The following is a 21571-nucleotide window of genomic DNA, read 5'->3' as shown; positions in this document are numbered from 1 at the left end:
CGATCCCTGTTAAGAGATTGTTCATGCAGGGCTCTGGCACTGACCTCACTACTGCCACTTGTGAATTGAAAGTGCAACCTAGAACACATTCAACACTTCTTTGCAGAGGAAGAAGGGCAGCAAGTGGTAGCCAAGCCATCTTTAAAGAAACCTTGCCCATCATTACTGAGGGGCAAGTTTGAAAGCCACAACTCTAATCCACGTTCTGCCTTTTCTTATAATGGGGCTGAAAGTCATCTAGGGCAACCTATCCACAAACCACCACGCATTCAAAATGATCCTGTTGTGATGTACCTAGCCTGTCTGCCATTTGAAGTGTCCAAACTCCATTTTGGGAGCCAACATTTGCAAAGTGGTGAGGAGATGTGCTTCTCTATTACCCAAGCAACAAGACCTGGTAACCCACATCTGCTGCATTACCATTTTAAGCTCCACACTTTTAACGATAACAGAAGCAATGCTGTTTTTCGGAAAAAATACAACAGAGAGTGAGTGCAGAGGTACTTCCAGAACCAGGAATCTCCACACTGATCTATCCTATCACTTTCTTGGATAGGTCATATGCATAGGCATACAACAACCATATGCACACAGAACATCCTCTCATCTTTTTACAGACTATACAGAATGAACAGGTACTGAAAAGCTCAAGTGGACCAGGATACAGCTAGGATTGTTTTTATGCTGGTCTTGGGACGAAATAAACCAATACATACAGGATTGTTTTGTGGTCAAATCCTGCTGTGTCAAATGCACGTGCAAGTGTGTCCATTCCACCCCTGCTAACTGAGCAAAGAGGCAGCTTTTAAAGTGGCAATTCTGTTATATTTAGCCACCAGCAGGAGAGCAGCTATCTACAGCATCCCTCCAGCGGTTGGTGCTGGTGTCTGCTTTGCTTCTTTTTAGATTGTGTGTCCTTTTGGAACAGGGAACCATCGTTATTTTTCTTTGTAAGCCACTTTGAGGACTTTTGTTGAAATGCAGTTTATAAATACTTGTAGTAAGAGTATATAGTCACAGGTGTATACTGAGTGCTAGAATGGGGCTGAAGAACAATTGCTAGAACAATTTGATATTGGAAGACAGTGAGCTAAGTTTATCATGAATAAATCCCATTGAAGTTAAATGGGGCTACAGTCAGTCATGGCTAAGTTGTCATGATTTCAGTGGTGCTTAGTCGTAACTGACTAGTCTGGATACTGCCAGTGTATTTTTAAAATGTTTCCGGAAAGCAAACAAAAGCTTGGATATTGTACACAGTTCAAACAGAGTGAACCGCACAGGGACTTCTTTGTATGGGGCGGTAGATAAATAGATAATAATAATAATAAAATAAAATGACCCAAAGACTTTTACTCACCAGCTGGATGGCTATCATTAAGACAGTCTTCAGAGTGAATGTTCTATCACAGAGGTCAAACAAGTCCTCCAAACTTGGGCCAAGGAGCTCAAGTACCATGGCGTTGTGCTGCTTTCCACAGGGCCCATAGTAAAATACCCGGGGGAAGCCCTCAACTGGAAGAAGACCAGAAGAGCTAATCAGAAACAACAGTAGCACTGCTATAATTAAACTGAGAATTGCCCCAAAGTCCACAGCTTTTACTTCTGCCAGTCAAACTGCTAACCAAGATGGTTCTGAGATATATCAATGAGAGGCATGCATTAGTTTTGGAATAAGTGGCCACAGCACTGGGATCAATAATGAATGGGTTACCCGGGATTCAAGCATCTTGCACCCCACAAAATGGGTGCGAAGGGCAAGAGACCACTCCTCCAGGAGACCCTTTTGCCCCAGCAGCCTGGTCTTCCATTGAAAGCACTGGGAAACAGAGCCACCACAAATTGGATTTTAGCGAATGAACAGAAACTCACATACCCCGAGTATACAACTTTTGGGGGGGACGGACCTCCCCCCACAACATCTGTAATCTATGCATATTTCTTATTACTGAAGTAGCACATCTTTAGGGCTGTAGCCCCACATTGTGACTACAGGATAGCCGCATGTACACTGTACAGAAACCAAATACATCTCTGCTTTGACTTTCAGCTACAGCAGCCTAGCTAGTTCCCTGTACTTACGCAATGTCCCACATACTCAATTTAAACTAGTATTACCTGGTATTACTAGTATTTACCCGGCCTCTTCCTGGACAGCTAACACAACTTTTAGGTTCATATACTGGTAACATTTCACATTGCATTTGAGGTTCGGATTGAAGTCTGACAGTGTCCATTTAATAAACGGGCTAAAATGGAGCAGCACCTCCTTTTAATTTATGCTCTGCCCTACTTTGTACCACTTCCCTCCTGTCTGCACCTGTGGTCTCTTACATGTCTTAAGGAAATGGTTGTATTAATTCTCTAGTGAGCCAACTAAAATTCTGATGACAGAGATATTTGTGTGGGCCTTCGACCTGGATCTTTTAAAGTCCATGTACCAATCACAAGTGTTCTCGTATCCCTTCACATTATTACTACTACAAATATTTATACACCGCTTTTCAACGAAAGTTCTCAAAGCAGTTTACATAGAAATAATAAATAAATAAATAAATAGGGCTGTACGTTATAAAAAGAGGTATGCATTTCCACAATCCTCAGAGCCACAACCATCAAGCCAGCCAAACACAAGCCGCGGTCACATTACGAAGTAAAGTTCATGAGCTATATGTTCAAAGTCTGGCAGCTTCACTGCTAAATTGTGTTCATTAAATCCCCATTAAGCCCATAAAGAATATTTCAATTTGATTGTGTCAGCTACAAGCCACAGTAAATAAGACTCTTTGGGCAGCATCCAGACTAGTAGTCATGACTAAGCCCCACTGCAATCAATGAGAAAAGTTAGTCACGACTAACTTAAATCCCATTAATTTCGATGGGACCTGATCTTAACCCAGTCTAGAATGCCACCTTTTTACTACAATCTATTCTAAGAACACTCCTAAAATAAATATTACTCAACCTGTTAAAATATTTTTAGTCTTATAGTCATGTGTGTGTATTTGTTTCCAATTTAAAATATATATTACTCACCTGTACAGCCAATGTGTTTATAAAACCTATACTCTAAATGCAGCTGTGGGGCACGGGATTTTAATGGCTCCTATGAGAACAGAGAGTGAAGGCACAATTAAATCAATCCAACTCAATTAAGTGGCAGACTTTACATGCCTAAAAAAGTTTTAAAAAAACAACACAACAACTTTCAAGCAGCCTAGAACCAAGGATAAATTTAACTGAATACGAAGAAGATTTACCACTGAATGCCTGACAACAGCTGAGAAGCAGAAATAGGCAGGCGACATAGAAGTAAGAATTACGAATCTGAAGAAACACAGCACATACCAAAGTCATTTAGCCAACTAGATCAGAGGCGGTAGCGGAATGGCCACGACTCCCCCCACCCCAGTAGATATACATTTACAGACTCCAGACAAGTGAACGTAGAATCCAAATTTCCTACTCCTTCTGCTCACCCCCACCCAGTCCTTCAGTCATATTTTCATCATCCTTCACTCATTTAACCACGTTCACCATTCTAGGTTCCTTGGAAAAAGAGCAGGATATCAATGTATAAATAGGTATAATTAAATGTATAAATAAATATAAAGGTATAAATAAATGCCCCTCCCCATCTCTAAATTAAGGAAGCCAGGAATAAGAGAAAAGGGCAGCAGCGGGGAGGGGGGCACTGAACAGCCAGCTGACATTTACAGGAATTTCCACAACTATCAGACCTTCTTTCCAATGGAAAAGATCAGTCTCAGTCATGAGAAAATACAACAGTCTAGTTTGACTGGAAATTACCATTCCAATTACCTTGTCAGATATGAATGAGCGTAGATAGATACATAATATTTTCAGAGGAAATAATCTGAAGCTCCACATAGTACTACGCATATGTAATTTGCAATTGCCGAAAGAAATTGGCTATTCAGTTCAATACCCATTAACAAGGACAACTACCAAGAGCTTCCAAACCCGCCTTAATGGAGTACATCATTAGAATTATGTTCTCACAGGACATAATTCTGCAAGACATCACATTGTACAGATGTTCAGCAGAGTTGCACAACTTCAGCCCTCCAGCTGTTGATAATGAGAGCTGCATTATCAACGCCTACAAGAAGGCCGAAGTTGGGCAGTCCTGATGTACAGGATAGTCAAGCACCGAGGCAGAGTTATGAAAACTTTGTCCTATTTTGCTTAACATTCAGAGTTTCAGAGATGCTAAAACGGCAGATCTACTCACCAGTTTGATTGCTACGTACTCATTTGTGAAAATATTTTTGCCTGCAAAGGAAACAAAGAATCTCCCAGCATCAAAATTGTGACAGACAGAAGTTTTTAGAGACATGGCCGTCTATTAATCACTATAAAAGTTAAACCAGCTGTTCATTCTAATATACAGTAGTTTAAACTGAGTATGTTATCGATAGCTAATTATTTGCTTAACAGCTGCCAATGGTTAGCAATTTGCTTTGTCCCCCAAAATTACCGATGCTTAAGGCAAAGTATAGGAGAGACACTGTGATCCATTTCATGGAAAACAAGCCATAAAAAGACATGCAAGCCATGCTACAAGTTTCATTTTACATTGCCCCTTCAGCTCATAAAGCCCTAAGACAGAATTCTAAAATACATCAACTCATTCAAACCCAGCAGTGGCTACTTTCCTCTCCTTCAATACCAAGGCCCATCTCAAATACACAATCAAAAACTCCTTCCAGACCAGAACCAAAAGCAAGCCTTGCACAATGCTTCCATTTATATACATTTAAATGTAAAAAGCAGAGCAAAAGTATCCAAAGAAAAAATGAAGTAGACAAAAAACCAGGTTGCTTACCTGAAACTATTGATCTGGAAGTGATCCAAGACTGAAAACTGCACAGTGTATTTCATTGATGCATGTTGGTTTGGATCTGGATCGTGATCCGTTGGATCATTAGAAGAATGGGGTTCCGCGCCTACGCAGGAACCTCTTGGGCCAATTACGTTGCTCCCCGCGCTCACCCAACCGCCTGCTCGTGCTGTGCTTCTGTTTATATGCTGCGGATGGGCATCTGTCCATCAGTTTCGTGCAGACTGCCAGCTAGTGACGATCTGTTGACTGTGTCTGTTTTACTGACTGCTTGTGTTTTTCAGATTTTCTTTAAGTAGCACATGGCTAATGCTGTGGGGTCGGTTTGGGGGGAGGGTCCTCATGAATACAACGTATCACTTCCAGATCCATTGGACCCATTAGAAGAATGGGTGATTAGTCAGCTTCCTTTACAGCGGTGGGAGCACTATGGTAACACCCTCTTTAAAACTGTTCTCCCAAACTCTGCCTGCCTAGCCATGCACAAGTCTAAGGCGTAGTGTTTTATAAATGGCTGCTGAGAGGACCACGTGGCTGCTGTGCAGATGTCTTCCATCTTTATTCCCGACAGATCTGAGTCAAGAGTCCTCTGAGTCTGAAGAGCATTCTCCTAATTCTGGTGATGATGGAGAATCTGGTACCCGGGTAGGTCTCACCGTCAATTCCCTATGTCTTCCCACAGCCGCATGCCTGGCTACATTTGGCGCATTGCATGCCTGTGCTATTTGAGCCCAAGGAGTGTGCTGGTTATTTTGTTCTTTAACTGTAGGCGGCCGTGCGCCTGATAACTGCTGTATCTTCCACTGCAGGTACTCAACGTAGTCTCCTGGTAGGTGAGCTGGTTGTGCACTAGGTGGAGCTAGTGCTGCAGAAGCCGACTGAACTGGAGGTACCTGACCAGGTAGTACTTGAGTTGGAGCTAGAGTGTGGGGCTGAGTATTGGTTAGTCGCTGCACATCTCTTATTGGTGACACTGATGGTGTTTTAGGAGGTGGCATCATGACTGCATCATCCTCTAGCTCAGCATCCAACGCTGTGCTTTGGAAACCCTGGAAAGCTGACTCAGTTTGTGCATTTGAGGACGAGTTTAGGAGCTCCAGTAGAGTATTTATTCCATCCTCCCCATGGTCAAAATCATCATCATGGTCAGAAGTATGATCTGTTTTAGTTAATCCTATGCCCTTAGCACTTGGGGTCGAGGGGGATTGTGCAGGCGTGCACACAGGAGACAGTTGCAGGTGTCTCCTCGCTGTAGTTGATGTCAGCATCAGTTTCGAAAGCAAGTCCTCTGGTATCACCCTGCTTCACCCCGTACCATTAGCAGGAGTGTTCTGCATCTGCGTCTCGACTGTCGAAAGGGCTGACAGGGTACTTTCTGCTGTCTTTGTCGGGACACCACGGGAAGGGCTCCCTAGCATACAGGGGCTCCCAGTTCCCCATGTCGATGGGCTTCCCTGAACAGTCATTGGTTATGGCGTGCAATGTCGCTTAGTTGGCACAGGTTCCTCTTGCTCCAAGGGAGTTTGATGTATATGTTTATGCTTATGGTCCTTGTGCTTATGTGACTTAAGAGGGAATACCTTTGGGCTTTTTAAAGTGTTCCTCAGACGAACCGGTTTTAGACTACCTTAACTGAGCAGATCCGCAGTTAATCAGCTTCAAGGTCGACACCGAGGCTACTGTGGACATCAATGGCAAATTTGGGCGTGGAGTGGGCACGCGCAGCGCCTCATCATACAAGGCGGCTCTGAGGCATAAAGCTCTGTTTTTTTAGTTTGCCTTGAGAACGCACAACAGATTTCACAGGTCCTGGTAATATGACCTTCCCCCAAGCATAAGACGCAGGTGTCATGATGGTCCGTAGTCGGAAGCTTTGTCCGGCATTTTATACAGTGTTTAAAAGTTGTTTTTGTCTCCATTATGGGGGCTGTGAAGCCCGCCTCTAGGCTTTGTTTACCCAGTCACCTCCTGCTCAGTCAAGTCAAACATTACTTACATCCTTCAATATTCTCCGTAAAGCAGCAATGTACAGAGATATTTTGTTCCCTTCTCAGAAAGACACGTTTCTAATGATCCGAGGAGCCTAGCCAAGGTCTAAGCGATCTGCCGGTCAAATTGAAACTGACTAATAGACACTCAACTGCTGCATATAAACAGAAGCACAGCACGAGCAGGTGGTTGGGCGAGCATGAGGAGCTACGTAATCGGCCCAAGAGCTTCCTGAGCAGGCGTAGAACCTCATTCTTCTAATGATCCAACAGATCACGATCCAGATCCAAACCAACATGCATCAATGAAATACACTGTGCAGTTTTCAGTCTTGTTAGTCATGACTAAGCACCACTGAAATAAATGAGACACATTAATTATGACTAACTTAATTCCCGTTAATTTCAATGCGACTTCATCTGGATGCTGCTCAATAGAATTTGTACCCAGTGCAAATTATATCCTCCTACTCTCTCAAGTTTAAGTTTGACTTCCGCTTTCTTCACAAACTTCCAAGACCTTTGAAGTCTACCCTTTGAACACGTTTTTCTTTCTTCCGTTTTACCCTGGCTCTCATAAAACCAAGACTGATTATACAATAGTTATTTATATCTTGCACACACACCCCATTCTAGTTCCAACTAAAACAGGCTATAAAGTCTTGCCAAATGGTATACTACTTTAAAGAGAACACAAAAGCTCATCTGGCAATAAAGTAATCAGAGAAAAGGTCATTCATGTTAAGACAAGAGAGAGCAGCAAAAATTAACTGCTGCAAATCTGCCCTCAGGTGTTTGTGAGGGAAGAGGCGAGTGCAAGGTGGCCCTAGGGAGGAAAGAAGTAGCCAGGCATGTGCATTGAGTATTCTATGAAACATCCTTCTGGGTTCACAGAAGGCTAAACCTTGCTGGTTCTCACCAAAAGTTGGTACCAAAAAAGTTCCTTTCCTTCTCCATCAAGTACTACATAAATACAACTCCCATCATTCCCAGACACAGCAGTCTTTGGTTTTATTTTTGGCCTTTGGCCAGTGTGGTTCAGGATAATGGGAGCTGTGGTCCATCATCATCTGGAGACCCCAGTTGGAGAACCCCTGGCTTAAACAGTAGTTCTGCTAGAGATTTTAGTAGGAATTGTGGCATGCGCCAGGGTCATATCTGAATAGGCTGTGCTCTAGTTCAGCAGGCCAAATCACATTCGTGTACAAATTTTAAAAGGAGCTCAAAAGGTTAAGGAGCTGAAACCAAAAGGTATTTAATAAATCAAACTCTGGGATGATAAAATTAACTGTCACTGTATTTACTCTTGAAAGCACACACATACATACACCCAAGTAAAAAAAACTAACCAAGCTAAATTCTGTAAAGTCCCCCTTTGTGGGAAAAGTGGAATGGGATTCTAGTTACTTTCCTAGGCTGGTCACACTCTTTCTTCAGTCTATTCTCTAGGAAACAAGAGATAGTTCCTGCAATCACATTCTGGAGAATTGCCTTCAGACTTCATAGAACATAGGAAGCTGCCATATATTGAGTCAGACCATTGGTCTATCTAGCTCAGTATTGTCTTCACAAATTGGCAATGGCTTCCCCAAGATTGCAGGCAGGAATCTTTCTCAGCCGTATCTTGGAGAAAACAGAGAGGGAACTTGGAACCTAGATGCTCTTCCCAAAACGGATCCATCCCGTGAGGGGAATATCTTACAGTGCTCACACTTCTAGTCTCCCATTCATATGCAACCAGGGCAGACCCTGCTTAGCTAAGGGGACAAGTCATGCTTGCTACCTCAAGAACAGCTCTCCTCTCCCTTTGGATGGAAAGGCAAAAATTCAGAAGCAAATATGGGTTCAGTTGCAGCCACAGATGCCCAGTTATTCAGAGATCTGTGAAACTGAAATGTAGCCTAATAAGCAAGTTTTGGCATTGCAGAATTTGGCACTAAAGAAATCCAATTTGAAAACAAGTAACAGGAAAGCAGCCATACAACATTTAAGACTAAAAAAACTTCCAGAGATGATCAAACAGCTAAAATAAAAAGTTATTTTAGCAATTTTTTTTTTGCAGGAATTTTAACCGACATGTTTTGAAATACTTTTGTTACCTTCTGACAAAATGAATTTGGGTATGGATGACCCTCTACATGACTTACATGTTTTACAGAGTACTAGCAGCATGCCTGCTTGGACACTAGATCAAGTTGCAAACATCAATTCATACAGCACTTTACTTGCCAAGCGCTTCAACTATGGGCTAGATCAGGGTTTAATCCCATTTCATAAATGGGGAATTGAGACTAACAACAACTTTATTTCTTGGCCACCCCATAACAAATTGTGCTCTAGGTAGCTCACAAAGTAAGATGATTGAATAAAGCATATCATTTCAGCAAAAATTTAAAAAACTTTTAAAAGGGCCTGAGTGAACAGAAAGGTGTTCACCTGGCATCTAAAAGAACAAAGCAATGATGCCAGGTGAGTCTTACTGGGGAGGTTATTCCATATCCCTTGGAGCCGCCAGCCTCATTTCATTTGGCAGGGGTACTCTGAGCAGTGCCGCCGAAGAGGATCCTGAGGTCCAGGTAGGGACATGTGAGGCAAGGCACTATCTCAGGTAGCCTGGCCCCAAGCCATTTAGCGCTTAACACCAGCACTTTGAATTGGGCCCCAAAGCAGACTGGAAGCCCATACAGCTAGCAATGCAGTTGCATAGGATATGATCAAAATAACCTGGCCTCAGTAAGAGGCATCAGTTTGCTCAAGGCCACACAATCAGACCATGGCAAAGATGGGACTTGAACCCAGGTTCTCAACATCCAAGCCCAACTTTCCCTTCCCCCCAGATCATGCTGGCTCCAATTCATTTTGAAGTATAGGCAATTACAGATGACCAACCTAACTGTTAAAGCTGCTTATTAGCTGCCCAGAATTATAACACCACTGTATAGCTCTCAGATAAAATCCTGAGCACAACACTCATCCCAATACTTTAATTGCAAGTACGACTATTACCCAAGTAAAGAAATCTTAACCAGAATTGTCAAACTTTTAATCAGTGGATGAAATCTATGCAAGTTTGCATGACTAGATCTGTGGTTTTGAAGAAAAAGGAGCACTTGATTTTTAGATTATGACAAGGAATGTACACATCACAGTAAGAACCTTCTTAGAAGAGGTATTCCCTTCTGTGTGATCGATAAAGGGGAATGTCTTGTCTATGTTGGCACCCACCATCTGTAATTTGTATAAGTACATATATTAAATATATATTGCCCAATTAATTGGGACATCTTTTTAGCTGAGCAATCAAATGCGGCAGCCCCAACTTCAACTCAAAATCACTAAGCTCTTACCTAACCTGAGCTCTCCGAAATTTCCAGAGCCTATCTTCTTGCCAACCTTGAAATTAGGCCCAACCATAATACCACCAGAGGCTGAACTGGAACTTGATGCTCGGGAACCTCTTCCTGGATTTCCTTTTCCTGATCTTTGCCTTTCATCTTTCTCCCTAGTAAGTTGGTCCATGATCTTAGAATAAAAAATATCTGCTGGAAAGCAGGATTTGGACTGTGCACTTATTTTTGAAGAAAGAAATATATATCCAGAAGAATCATTGGGTTAAACTATAAAATCATTTGGAGATCTTTTGGCATCATATCCAGGTTATTTATGTACTGCCACCGAACACTTGATGGGCGAGTCCAGAGTCCTCCAAGAGGTAGAGGAAAATCTTATACAACCTACAAAAGAAAAAGAGGGCCACAGTAAAATCAGAATCCTATTTATAGAAGAACAATCTACTCACTAAAATAGAACTTGAACAGCTATTTCAGAATGAACATTTTTCAGAATGTCGATCAGTTTTAATGCAACGCCTTTGTTGAAAAGTAATATGTAAATACTCTTAATATAATATGAAACAATGTTATCAGAGCAGTTTAAATAGCAAAAGAACGAGACACTCCGACCCCAAAGGACTCACAATCCAAAATTAAAGTATTGATGAAAGTATCAGCAGAATCCACCAATCTCAGCCTTATGTTTGAGAGCATATTATTTTCATGCACACGAATGGCATATGTATATGTACACTGCACAAATCATTGTTTTGATAAAGCTATGATGACCATGCAGTTTAAAAGGTTGGGCTTTGCAAGTCTGTGTATTTGTGCATTACTCAGATGACAGTAAAAAATGTTTTTGTTCAAAAATGAAATGTGAATTATATTATATTGTTATATTATAATATGATAAATTATATTGTTATGCAATAACAATATCTCAAGAGTGGATGGCTTAAAAAATAGACCCATTAAAAATTCTATAATTGTGCAAGATTTTAAGAATATGGCAACACTGATTCAGCTACATACTGTCAGCTTCAATATCCCATGTTTTTAGATTATAGAATGAAAAAGAAATGTTTTCAATCCCTAAAGATGACAGTTGCTAATCTGAATACAAACAAAGAAAAAAAGTCACCTTTAAATGTTTATTTTATCAAATTGGCATAAGAAGAGAATCAAGCCCCATGAAAGAGTTTTATCCATCACTATCGCCTAATGTTTAAAGACTATTGTCTGTCCGTTGCCAAACACTAACTTTGGGGAGATGAAGCAAAAAGAGAAGTTGTTCTTAGATTGAGATACCTTTAGTTTTGGAATAACTAGCTGAACTTGAACTCCGACGAGCGCAAGCACGCTCTCTCTCTCTCTCTCTCTCACACACACACACACACACGTCAAAGAAACAGGAGAGCTCAATGAACTAACTTGAATAGAACTATAAGAATCAGACATGGTGCCACTTAATCCAGATGCATTAATTTGCCAGAACTCAGATTGTATATTGTACCACAAGTTTAGACAAAACCTATTGTCTGTGCTGCTTGCTGCAGAAAAGAAGACAGAGGGCTGCTTCCACATTATGAAAATCTGCAGGCAGTTACCCCCACCCACAACAGCGTATTTACCAGTCTAGACAGTATTATATCCAGAGAGCTACCAAGTACTCCACTAATTGCTAATGATCTATTCACTGGAACACAGTGTTTTCATCTCTTCTTTTATAGAAGCTAATTATAACAGTAATCTTGCCCCCCCCCCCGCCCAACGCACACACTTTGGATTGTATTAAATTGCACTATTATCTTGCATGCAGAAGTGTTCAAAACATGAGCTCTTCTGCTTATTTGTAACATATTCCTGCAGATTATCAGAAACCGCTTTACTAATGCAAACTAAGCCTAGAAAAGATGATCAAGCATCCATTTACTACACTTTACAACTACTTTAAAATACAGGATCGGTTCGACTCTAAACAAGACGTTAACAAGTATCCTGAGTAGTCAGACCAAGATACTTCGAACAATACTCCATTACCCTAGCCTTCTAATCCCAATCTTCAGCAGTTTGGTAATACCAGGACATATTGTCAGAACAGACTACAGTCACTACTGAAATCTGCGCTCAGTCAGTCCAAACCTCTCCAAATCATTTAAAAGACAGAAAATGACTTCTCTGTTGGCCGATTGTTCTGGATAGCTGATCCAGATCTTTTGCTTTAAATCTATTAATTGGCCGTTTCACTATATATGACCCTTAAATGTACAAGTGAAACTGCTATATACCAAGCCAGACCATTCGTCCATCTAGCCCAATACTGATGTGACAGCAGCTCCTTCCTAACCTGCTGTCAGCTATCCTTTAACATGAGATGCTGAGAACCAAACCCAAGACCTTGCACAAGCAAAGCACATGTTCTACCACTGAGCGATGGCTGTTTCCCTAATCAGTGTTTTCACCCTAAACGTCAGAGCTTTACATGCTGCTTGACATGGAAGATATGCCGCTAATCATTTTTCTTGCTTGCTAAGTATTCTAGTTCAGTGGTTCAAAAGGTTAATCATAATGGCAAATAGCACTCAAGGTCATCGTGGACAACCCATTGCATGATCTATCCACAAATACAGAGGTAGGCAATCCTGGCTTTCCAGCTGTTGAATTACAACTCCCATCTGGGAATGATGCAAGTTGTAGTTCAACAACAGCTTAAGAGACAAGGTTGCATATCCCTGCACAATTGCCTCAAAACAATTAAGTGGTGTAGCCTAGTGTTGCTACATTTTTTAGCACTGAATTCCAGCATTATGTGTTCAATACAACCACATTAAGACGGGCCCAACATGTTAATTGTACCCAGAAAGAATATTAATGTACTCCTGTCTACTGCATGGTGCTTTACACAGAGAAAGATGCTTTCAGTTTGACTGGACTCCTAGGTAGTTAAGAGTGCTGACATTGTGGGAGTGATCAGCTAATGCTGGAGAACCGCCCAGAGAACTTGTGTCTGGGGCGGTATGAAAATGTGTTAAATAAAAAATAAATAAATAAACAAGCAGCAGCTCAAAGTCCTCTCTCTCCAAGACCTGCAAATGAGATTCTGCAAGCAACAGAGGAAGGTACAGCTCAGTTCTTATCTCTCAGGATAATCCCAAGAACAGTCAAGGTAGACCCTTTTGCTTCTGTGGGAGATAACAAAAGTGCTGCCTGCCCTTATCCCCAGAACAGACTTTAATATTTGTCCTTCCAGACCACACATTCTTGCACACAGCAGCAGGATACATGCCACTGCACACCAGAATCTCCACACACTCACCCGAAGACAGGAGGAGGAGAGAAGTTACTCTAGACAACCTTCCCACCCTCACGAGTTCAAAAGATTTTTTTTTTTGGTGGAAGGGGAACTAGATTAAATATAAATTCAACCTAGAGACCACCCAGCTCATTCATTTGTTGACATTTTACTGTCTAGTCCACATATGGATTTGCCAAATATGAAATAAAGGGTGGCTTTATGATCTCATTTGGAAGGAGCACTACGTACACCAGGCAGCAAGAGGGTTTTCACAAAAACAAGTGACAACATCCCCATGCAGAAGCACAGGGGAAACAAGACAAAAACAAGGCTTAAGAAAATGAAGCTGAAATAAACAAAGGAACTGCTTGCTTCATAATGAAGCCAGAGAGACTGGACTGGAACGCTGTGCAATCACATTGTATGAAGATTTGAGGCAATACTGTTATTTACAATTTGTTCAGTATGGTTTTTTGTTAGCCTAGTTATTTGAACATACCTGGATCAGAAAGTGTAGGTACAAGAGCATCTTGCCGTTTCACCCAACAAAAATCTTATGTTCCAAGCTACATGTCTTCAGAAAAACCCAATTGGCTAGTTGATGTTGAAGGGCCACATCAGCCTAGAATGTGAAAGACTCATAGAACTTTACTGGCTGTGATAACATAATGCAGCTCAAGTGTATTCAGGAGTTCAGAGCCATGAGGAAGCTGAGGTAACTTCACATTGGACAATATGGTCACCTCTCCTGTTTTGTTAGCTAAAAATAGTAAGTAGTAATGGGCAGATCTGGAAATCCTGTGAATATTTCTTAGAATAATAAGATATGTTGAATATTAAAGAAAATAGATTCTACCTAAAGAGGCTTATACTCTACTATGGGCTTCAGTCACTATTTCTTTGAACCCTCCTGCACTGAAATTGTCCCAAGAAAAGAAGGATTAGCTCAGTCAGTGTGTCTGATCTATTTACACAAGCAGCTACTATTTCTGGTTTTGTGCCAACAGAGCTCTTTTAGCTCTTATGCAGGCTACCCAATATCATGAAAAGGCAGATTTTCCTTAAAATCAACAGTTTAATTGATGTCAACCGTAAATGCGAAGAAAATAACTTCTCCAGCCCCCACAGACTTTACTAATATGAACCATGATCATTTCTGCAGCATCAAATGCTGGGACCTACACAACATCCCAAATTGTACCATTAATGACAAGCGAGGCACCTCAATGAGTCAGCTGATAATTAGTTGGGCCATTGAACAGTATTTGCATAAATTGAAAGCAGATGTGTACAAATCAAAATTAAAGCATTTACAGTATTAAATCCAACTTTTAGAAAGATCTGCTTTTGTTTAAATTGAGGGAAATTGGATAGAACTTGATGAAAACAAATTTGTAGAGCTTGCAGCTGTAAGAAAAATCACAGATTGCAATGCCATAATGGGGGACTGTGTCAGATTACGATGCAGTACTCATAGATCATCAGATAACTTTATTACAAGTCTGAGACCTACACATTTATTGTGTGTAAGAACTGGTTTGGCAACAAATCCATGATAAATCACCTAGAGAGGTGGCCAATGTGTTTCAGCTCCATGAAAAGGACTAACTGATAAAGCAGTGCTTATATGGTCCATGGGATGAACAGCTTGGAGACTAAGCCATTGTGACGCCTGATGTGGTATGTCACTCACAGAGCTTACAGAATTGTCCTTGCACTTTAACTGCTATATAAATGTTACAATATGAACTCTGCATCACAACGATCTCATTCTCGTCCTTAACAGTACTTTCCAAAAGTTCTATGTGGTGTTTCTTCTCTACAATAATGCTATCAATTAACACTTATATTGCCCAACATAAAACAGTCACTCTGGACAATCAAGTGTTTGAGTATCATCCCAGAAGTAAAGTTAGTAATACCAACTAACACGATGCAATAACTAAACTCCATAATGCAAACACACTGAGTGCAGAATGGGCCTACAAGTGACAGTGCCACTCTGGTAACCATGTAATGGAAAACTCTCAAACTGTGAAGATAGATACAACTTGGATTTAATTACAAGACTGAACTGAAAGAATAAAGTAAAGGGAACAGCTTAGAATCCAACTGTGGTTTTTCTCTGAAAACAAAAGTCAACTGAAAATTAAGATACCTACCACTTCTCTGCGTAAGCAAGCAAATGCTGTGACCCAATATTGTCAACCCACCATTTAGAGCAATATCTATATACATTTTGAATAAATCTGCATGGTTTAACTACCTATTTGCAGATCAGTCACCAGCTGGAGGTGGTTGCCATGGAAGCAGCTCACAGTTGTGCCCACGCATCAGCATGGAGAAATGGAACAAGTAGGTGGCTACAGGAAGAGCTGATCTCTAATAGTACAAAGGGGTCATAAGGAGATAATTTCACAGTATAAAGTTCTGCTATACCAATAAATCGTGTGTTAGAATAAATTGACTTAGTATTTATACTTTATTCTGTTTATATAGTTTGTTTTTAAAGTAATGCAAGACAGTACTACTCTGCCATGTGAATGCAACTGCCCCCATCAAAACATTCTCATTACCACCACACACACCCTACCTTGTAAGTGAACTTGTCTCTTCCATGGCAGGCATTTTTCCTCATTCCTTTCATTTTTATAAAGAATCTACAATATACTATGTGCAGTACATAGACAGAAAGGTAAATAAGGTATTGCCCACGTACTCACAATCAGAAACATTCTGAACTGAGCAACGAATGCATAATCTTCATACCATGAAGCCTAAGCTTCAACTGTTTGTAAATGGTTTTATATCCTACACTTATTCCAGAACATATTTTGTAGGCAGCCTACAAAATATATCAAAACACAGAACAAAAATATACACACTGTTATCCAGATCAAAGGAAATAAGCAAGGAAAATTTCTGCTATATTAGGATCTCTACAAGCTTTCCTGAACACAGGCAATGTACTGCCTTTGAAGATTCTAAAGGGCTGGGTTGAGGGTGTTTCCTTGGGTAATCTATTTTAATTGACAAGGGTCACTTTAAAGAAAGCTCCATAACACTCCCTGAATGGAAGAAGTATCAGCAGAGAGCCTGTAGCTGAACCTCACAGTTGGGCTCATACCAGAAGAGGTGTTTCCTTAGACACACCAACCACATGGAGAGCTTCATGAATGAGCACTGTCAAGTTGAATGGGTCCATAAATTAATATGTAATCAGTGCAATTGCTAGGGCATTTGACTCAGTCATGTTTAAAACAATGGAGTAATCAATTCCCAGAGTTACAAAGAAGGAATGACAATTGCAGAGATCTTTGGCCCAGAAGCTGTTATAGCTTAATCTAATTTATAAAGAGGTAGAACATAATCCTGACCAGACGCACCATATAAGAATCAAAATTTAGCAACATAACTAGATTTTTTATTCCTGAAAGGATGGCAAGACTCTATAACCCCTAATCTCGTGCATATGTCATCTGGATTCAGTTTTTGTTGGTCAACTCAATACGTAAAGACTTGGGATGGATGCAAGAAATTATTTTAGATGGATTTGGATGACAATGGTGTCTACAAATCCAAGCTCTAGGAGACATTTGTTAACAGGTTTGACAATCTGAAAGGAGATGCTGTGGGACAGAATATATAGGTGACTAGCTCATCAGACCTGGCCTCTATGTAGTTTGAGACAAACTGTTCTCTGTATTTAGTTTTGAAATGCTTTTGCCAAGAATCCCATGCATTGGATCTTCTCAAACTGCCTTTAATCAGTGAACTGGTTGTCTATATGCAGAGTGTCAACATGTACAGTTCCACAGCTACTGCCTCCAAGTTATCAAATTTGCTCACACATCTCCAGATCCAAGCTCTAAGAGACATCAAGTGAACCTATGAGAAGTAACGTGCATTCATTCTAGGTGGATAACATTTAGTTGACCATAAATGTGTTTATATTTAGATAGAAAATTCATAATACACAGCAACTATGAAATACAATCAGTGATTGAATCTGTCTAGTCCATGAAGACTCAGATAGCAAGTCACCCTGAAGACACACAGTCCAGCTACAGCAAGTAAATGTCACCATTTAAGCAGGACTACCCACAAGTAAACCTTTACAGGATTTCATCTTGTTTAATATTTGGAGAGGTCCGGTTACGGTTGCCACGTTTGCTGGCAACCCAGGACCAGGCTTTTTCTGTGACTGCCCCAGGGTTCTGGAACAGGTTTCCTGCTGAAATAAGAGCATCTCCTTCTCTGTTTTCAGGAAGAACCTCAAGACCCTCCTGTTCTTTCAGGCTTTTAATTAGAATTAATTTTAATAATTTTGTAAACTTGTTTTAATAATTTTATTCTATTATTCTTATTGTCATTTTAATTTGTGACTTTTAAATATTTCAAATTTTGTACACTGCCTAGATAGACATATCAGGCGGTATAAAAATATGAATGATAAATAAATATTTCGCCACAGGTTTTTCTGAAAAATTCAAAGCAGCAATTTGACACAAGTTTACTTGTGAGTAGTTCCATTAACCTTAACGAGACTTGCTGCTCTGTCTGTCCCACGAAAATGTCTCTTGGGAAGTTTGCCAGCTCCTATACGCATACAACCTCCCTCTGCAATATGTAGTGGGTAGACAGAGGACAATATTTTGGTCCTACCTAGCACCAAGTTCCAGCACTATGTATCAAGAGCTAAGAGATCCAAACATTCCAGGAGAATCAAGTTGTAGATAAATTGCATTGGTGGGTGAGCATAAACCAGTCTCTGATCCCAGCTAGAACTATTGTAGCAAGTGTTAGGAAAGAGGTTTACAGTCAGGGTCGCAGTAATTTACAAGCCTAATATGTTTGGGATAAATCAGCACTACTGCATCTAACTCAGCAATCCTAAAATCATTTAATTACGTTCCACAAGAATAAATTAGGCTTACATCCACCTAAGTGGATGTAATACCGGCCTGCTTAATACCAGGTTGCCAGAATTTTTAAAAAGTAAAATATTTTACTTTTGCTTGCACATGTAGAGTTTGCTTAAGTGCACAGACTTTGATTTACCAACAGAAAGAAAACTATAGTAGATTTGTTGCATAAAATAGGAAGAAGCAGAACACAATATTACAATATGTACAGAATGACAAATCACACAGAAATCAAGGGATCTTCTAGTAATAGAGATAAAGTTTATCACAACATACTACAGTAAAACCAAACAATTTCACACCTAAACACACTTTATTTAATTATTTATCTATCTGCCTGGGGTCTTAGGATAAAGAATGGTATATAGATATTAATTAATTAATTAATTAATTAATTAATTAAATAGAGAAGCCAGCCCTTTTACATAGTATTGAATACATACAGCTTCTTCTATCACATACAAAAATCCGTGGGATGTTACTAAAATACTACACTTCCCTGTATTTCCAAAATGATGTAATGCTAAAGTATATGCAGCTATTTCATCCACACTAAGAAAATGCTAGAGCAAAATTTGCCATTCAGGAAGTTCCTGAAGAGTACCAGTCATGTTCACCTTCTAAAACTGTGTTTTTCTAGTAACAGTCCAATCCTAAACATGACTTGGGGAAAATACAGTGAGAACAACATTCAAAGTAAATATGCTGAACACTGCCAACATAAAGCCAGATGGACACTATTAAAATTCACACTGAACTTTTGCAAATATACATAACACAGCTTTAACACATTTTACACTTATTCCAGTATCCTTGCACATCATACAAATTTACACTTATTCCAGTATCCTTGCACATCATAAAATATTTAAAAATAGCATCATCTTAACATACTCCAGATAAACAACTACAGACTAACACATCTCTTAATAAAAACCAAGCAGAAAAATAGTTTTCTTGGTATCTCCTACCCCCCTTCAAAACCTTGGCCATTAAAATGCAAACACTAATCAGACAGAAGCCCTATTTTCATTTTATGTACAATACTTGCAGCATCTGTGTACACTGTAACTGTGATTGATTGATAGATTAGGTGTCAACTCTTAGTGACCACATAGATAGATTCTCTCCGGATAATCTGTCTTCAACTTGGCCTTTTACGTCTGTCAGTGGTGCATTCAGTGCTGTCGTAATTGAGTCCATCCACCTTGCTGCTGGTCATCCTCTTCTTCTCTTTCCTTCAACTTTTCCCAGCATTATGGACTTTTCAAGGGAGCTGGGTTTTCACATAATGTATCTAAAGTATGCTAGTTTGAGTCTGGTCATTTGTGCCTCGAGTGAAAGTTTTGGGTTGATTTGTTCTATGATCCATTTGTTTGTTTTCCTGGCTGTCCATGGTATCCTCAAAAGACTTCTCCAGCACCAAAGTTCAAAAGCATCAATACTTTTTCTATCTTGCTTATTCAACATCCAGTTTTCGCATCCATAGAATGTCATGGGGAAAACCACTGTCTGAACAATTCTAATCTTTGAAGCTATAGACCCGTCAGGGTATCTAAATATCCTTTCCAAGGCCTTCATTGCAACCCTACCAAGTGCTAGTCTAAGGCGTATTTCTTGACTGCTGGATTCTTTACTCTTGATGGTCTATCCTAAAAGGCAAAAGCTATCAATCACTTCAATATCTTCATTATCAATTCTGAGGCTGGTTGCTATACCCATTGTCATTAGTTTAGTCTTCTTTACATTTAATTGTAGTCCCATTTTCTCACTGTGCTCCTTGACTTTCATTGCTAGAGCTTGCAGATCATCCTCATTCTCAGCTAAAAGAGTGGTGTCATCAGCATAACGCAGGTTATTGATGTTTCTTTCTCTAGCTTTAAAACCACGCTGATCTTCTTCCAATCCAGCTTCTTTCAGTAAATGTTCAGCATATGTTGAATAAATAAGGAAAAAGTATACAACCTTGTCTTACTCCTTTGCCAATCTGGAACCAGTCTATTTCACCATGTTCTGTCTGGACTGTGGCTTCCTGTCCTGTGTATAGGTTTCTCATGAGAACAGTGTAACAGTACTGTATGCAATATGGTTATTCACATGCTGAACACAGATACAGCGGTAAATTTCATGGGAACCTAGGAAGCTGCCATATACTGAGTCAGATCATTGATCCATCTAGCTCAGGATTGTCTTCACAGACTGGCAGCGGCTTCTCCAAGGTTGCAGGCAGGAGTCTCTCTCAGCCCTGTCTTGGAGATTCCAGGGAGGGAATGTGGAACCTTCTGCTCTTCCCAAAGTGGCTCCATCCCCTAAGGGATCTTACAGTGCTCACACATCAAAACTCCCATTCATATGCAACCAGGGCAGACCCTGCTTAGCTAAGGGGACAAGCATACCATATGCAGACCATATCCTCTCTCAGACCAGCTCTCCTCTCCCTATCTCTATCCTTCATTTCAGCAGACCTGTACCCAGGTTCACTTTTAAAATGAACACAGGGGATCATTTTTACAAAAGTATGTATGTGTGTACAGATATCTGACTGCAGATACAACATATTGCCTGAATGGGGCTAGGCAATTTCAGCTTGAATTTGAATCACCAGGAACAAAACATGATGAGCTGCTGCATATTACCCAAGTAATCAAGGCAAAGGAAAAGCCCTATATTCAAGAGGCCCAGGGCAAAGAGTAAATAGAGACTTCTTAGCTCCTTTGGTATAGTTACTTCTTTAACTACTCCTAAAGGAGGCTTGCTTCCTAGGAAGAGAGCCAAAGGCTGTATCTAGACTACAAATAGCACTTAGCACTTACATTTTATATACCGCTCTATAGCCGGAGCTCTCTAAGCGGTTTACAATGATTTAGCATATTGCCCCCAACATTCTGGGTACTCATTTTACCGACCTCGGAAGGATGGAAGGCTGTGTCAACCTTGACTTTGAAGCACTTCAAAGTTCCAGAACAGAAACTTGGGGCTTTACACAAAAAGCCAGATAAGTCATTCTCATCAACACCACATATGAAATTCAGTCTATGGAACAGAGTGCCATGGGTTAGTCGTCACAAGCCCGTGACAGAAAGGGCATTAAAAACAGAGATTAGATAGGGGCAATATACGTCTATTAGACTGTCCTTCTAACCTTGGCACTCAAAAGTACAGCC

The 21571-nt window shown here is 40.3% G+C and overlaps 1 protein-coding gene across 8 annotated transcripts in view; it reads right to left on the bottom strand.

Annotated features, from left to right (window-relative positions):
• CSNK1G1 (casein kinase 1 gamma 1) overlaps window positions 1–21571 on the bottom strand; it is a 57968-nt gene that overhangs the window by 34892 nt on the left and 1505 nt on the right. For 7 of the 8 annotated variants that reach the window (XM_053272126.1, XM_053272127.1, XM_053272129.1 and 4 more), the window contains exons 2-5: window positions 10200–10586; window positions 4256–4296; window positions 3037–3106; window positions 1361–1515 (exon numbers count right to left, since the gene is read on the bottom strand). In XM_053272126.1, coding sequence (XP_053128101.1) covers window positions 1361–1515; window positions 3037–3106; window positions 4256–4296; window positions 10200–10371 — 438 coding nt within the window. In that variant the 5' untranslated portion in view covers window positions 10372–10586. Of the gene's footprint in view, window positions 1–1360; window positions 1516–3036; window positions 3107–4255; window positions 4297–10199; window positions 10587–13981; window positions 14123–21571 lie in introns of those variants that run through there. The other variant, XM_053272125.1, reaches the window with a different exon arrangement.

The sequence above is a fragment of the Hemicordylus capensis genome, chromosome 10, assembly GCF_027244095.1.
Source record: "Hemicordylus capensis ecotype Gifberg chromosome 10, rHemCap1.1.pri, whole genome shotgun sequence".
NCBI lineage: Eukaryota > Metazoa > Chordata > Lepidosauria > Squamata > Cordylidae > Hemicordylus > Hemicordylus capensis.
This window is presented reverse-complemented; position numbering and strand designations above follow the sequence as displayed.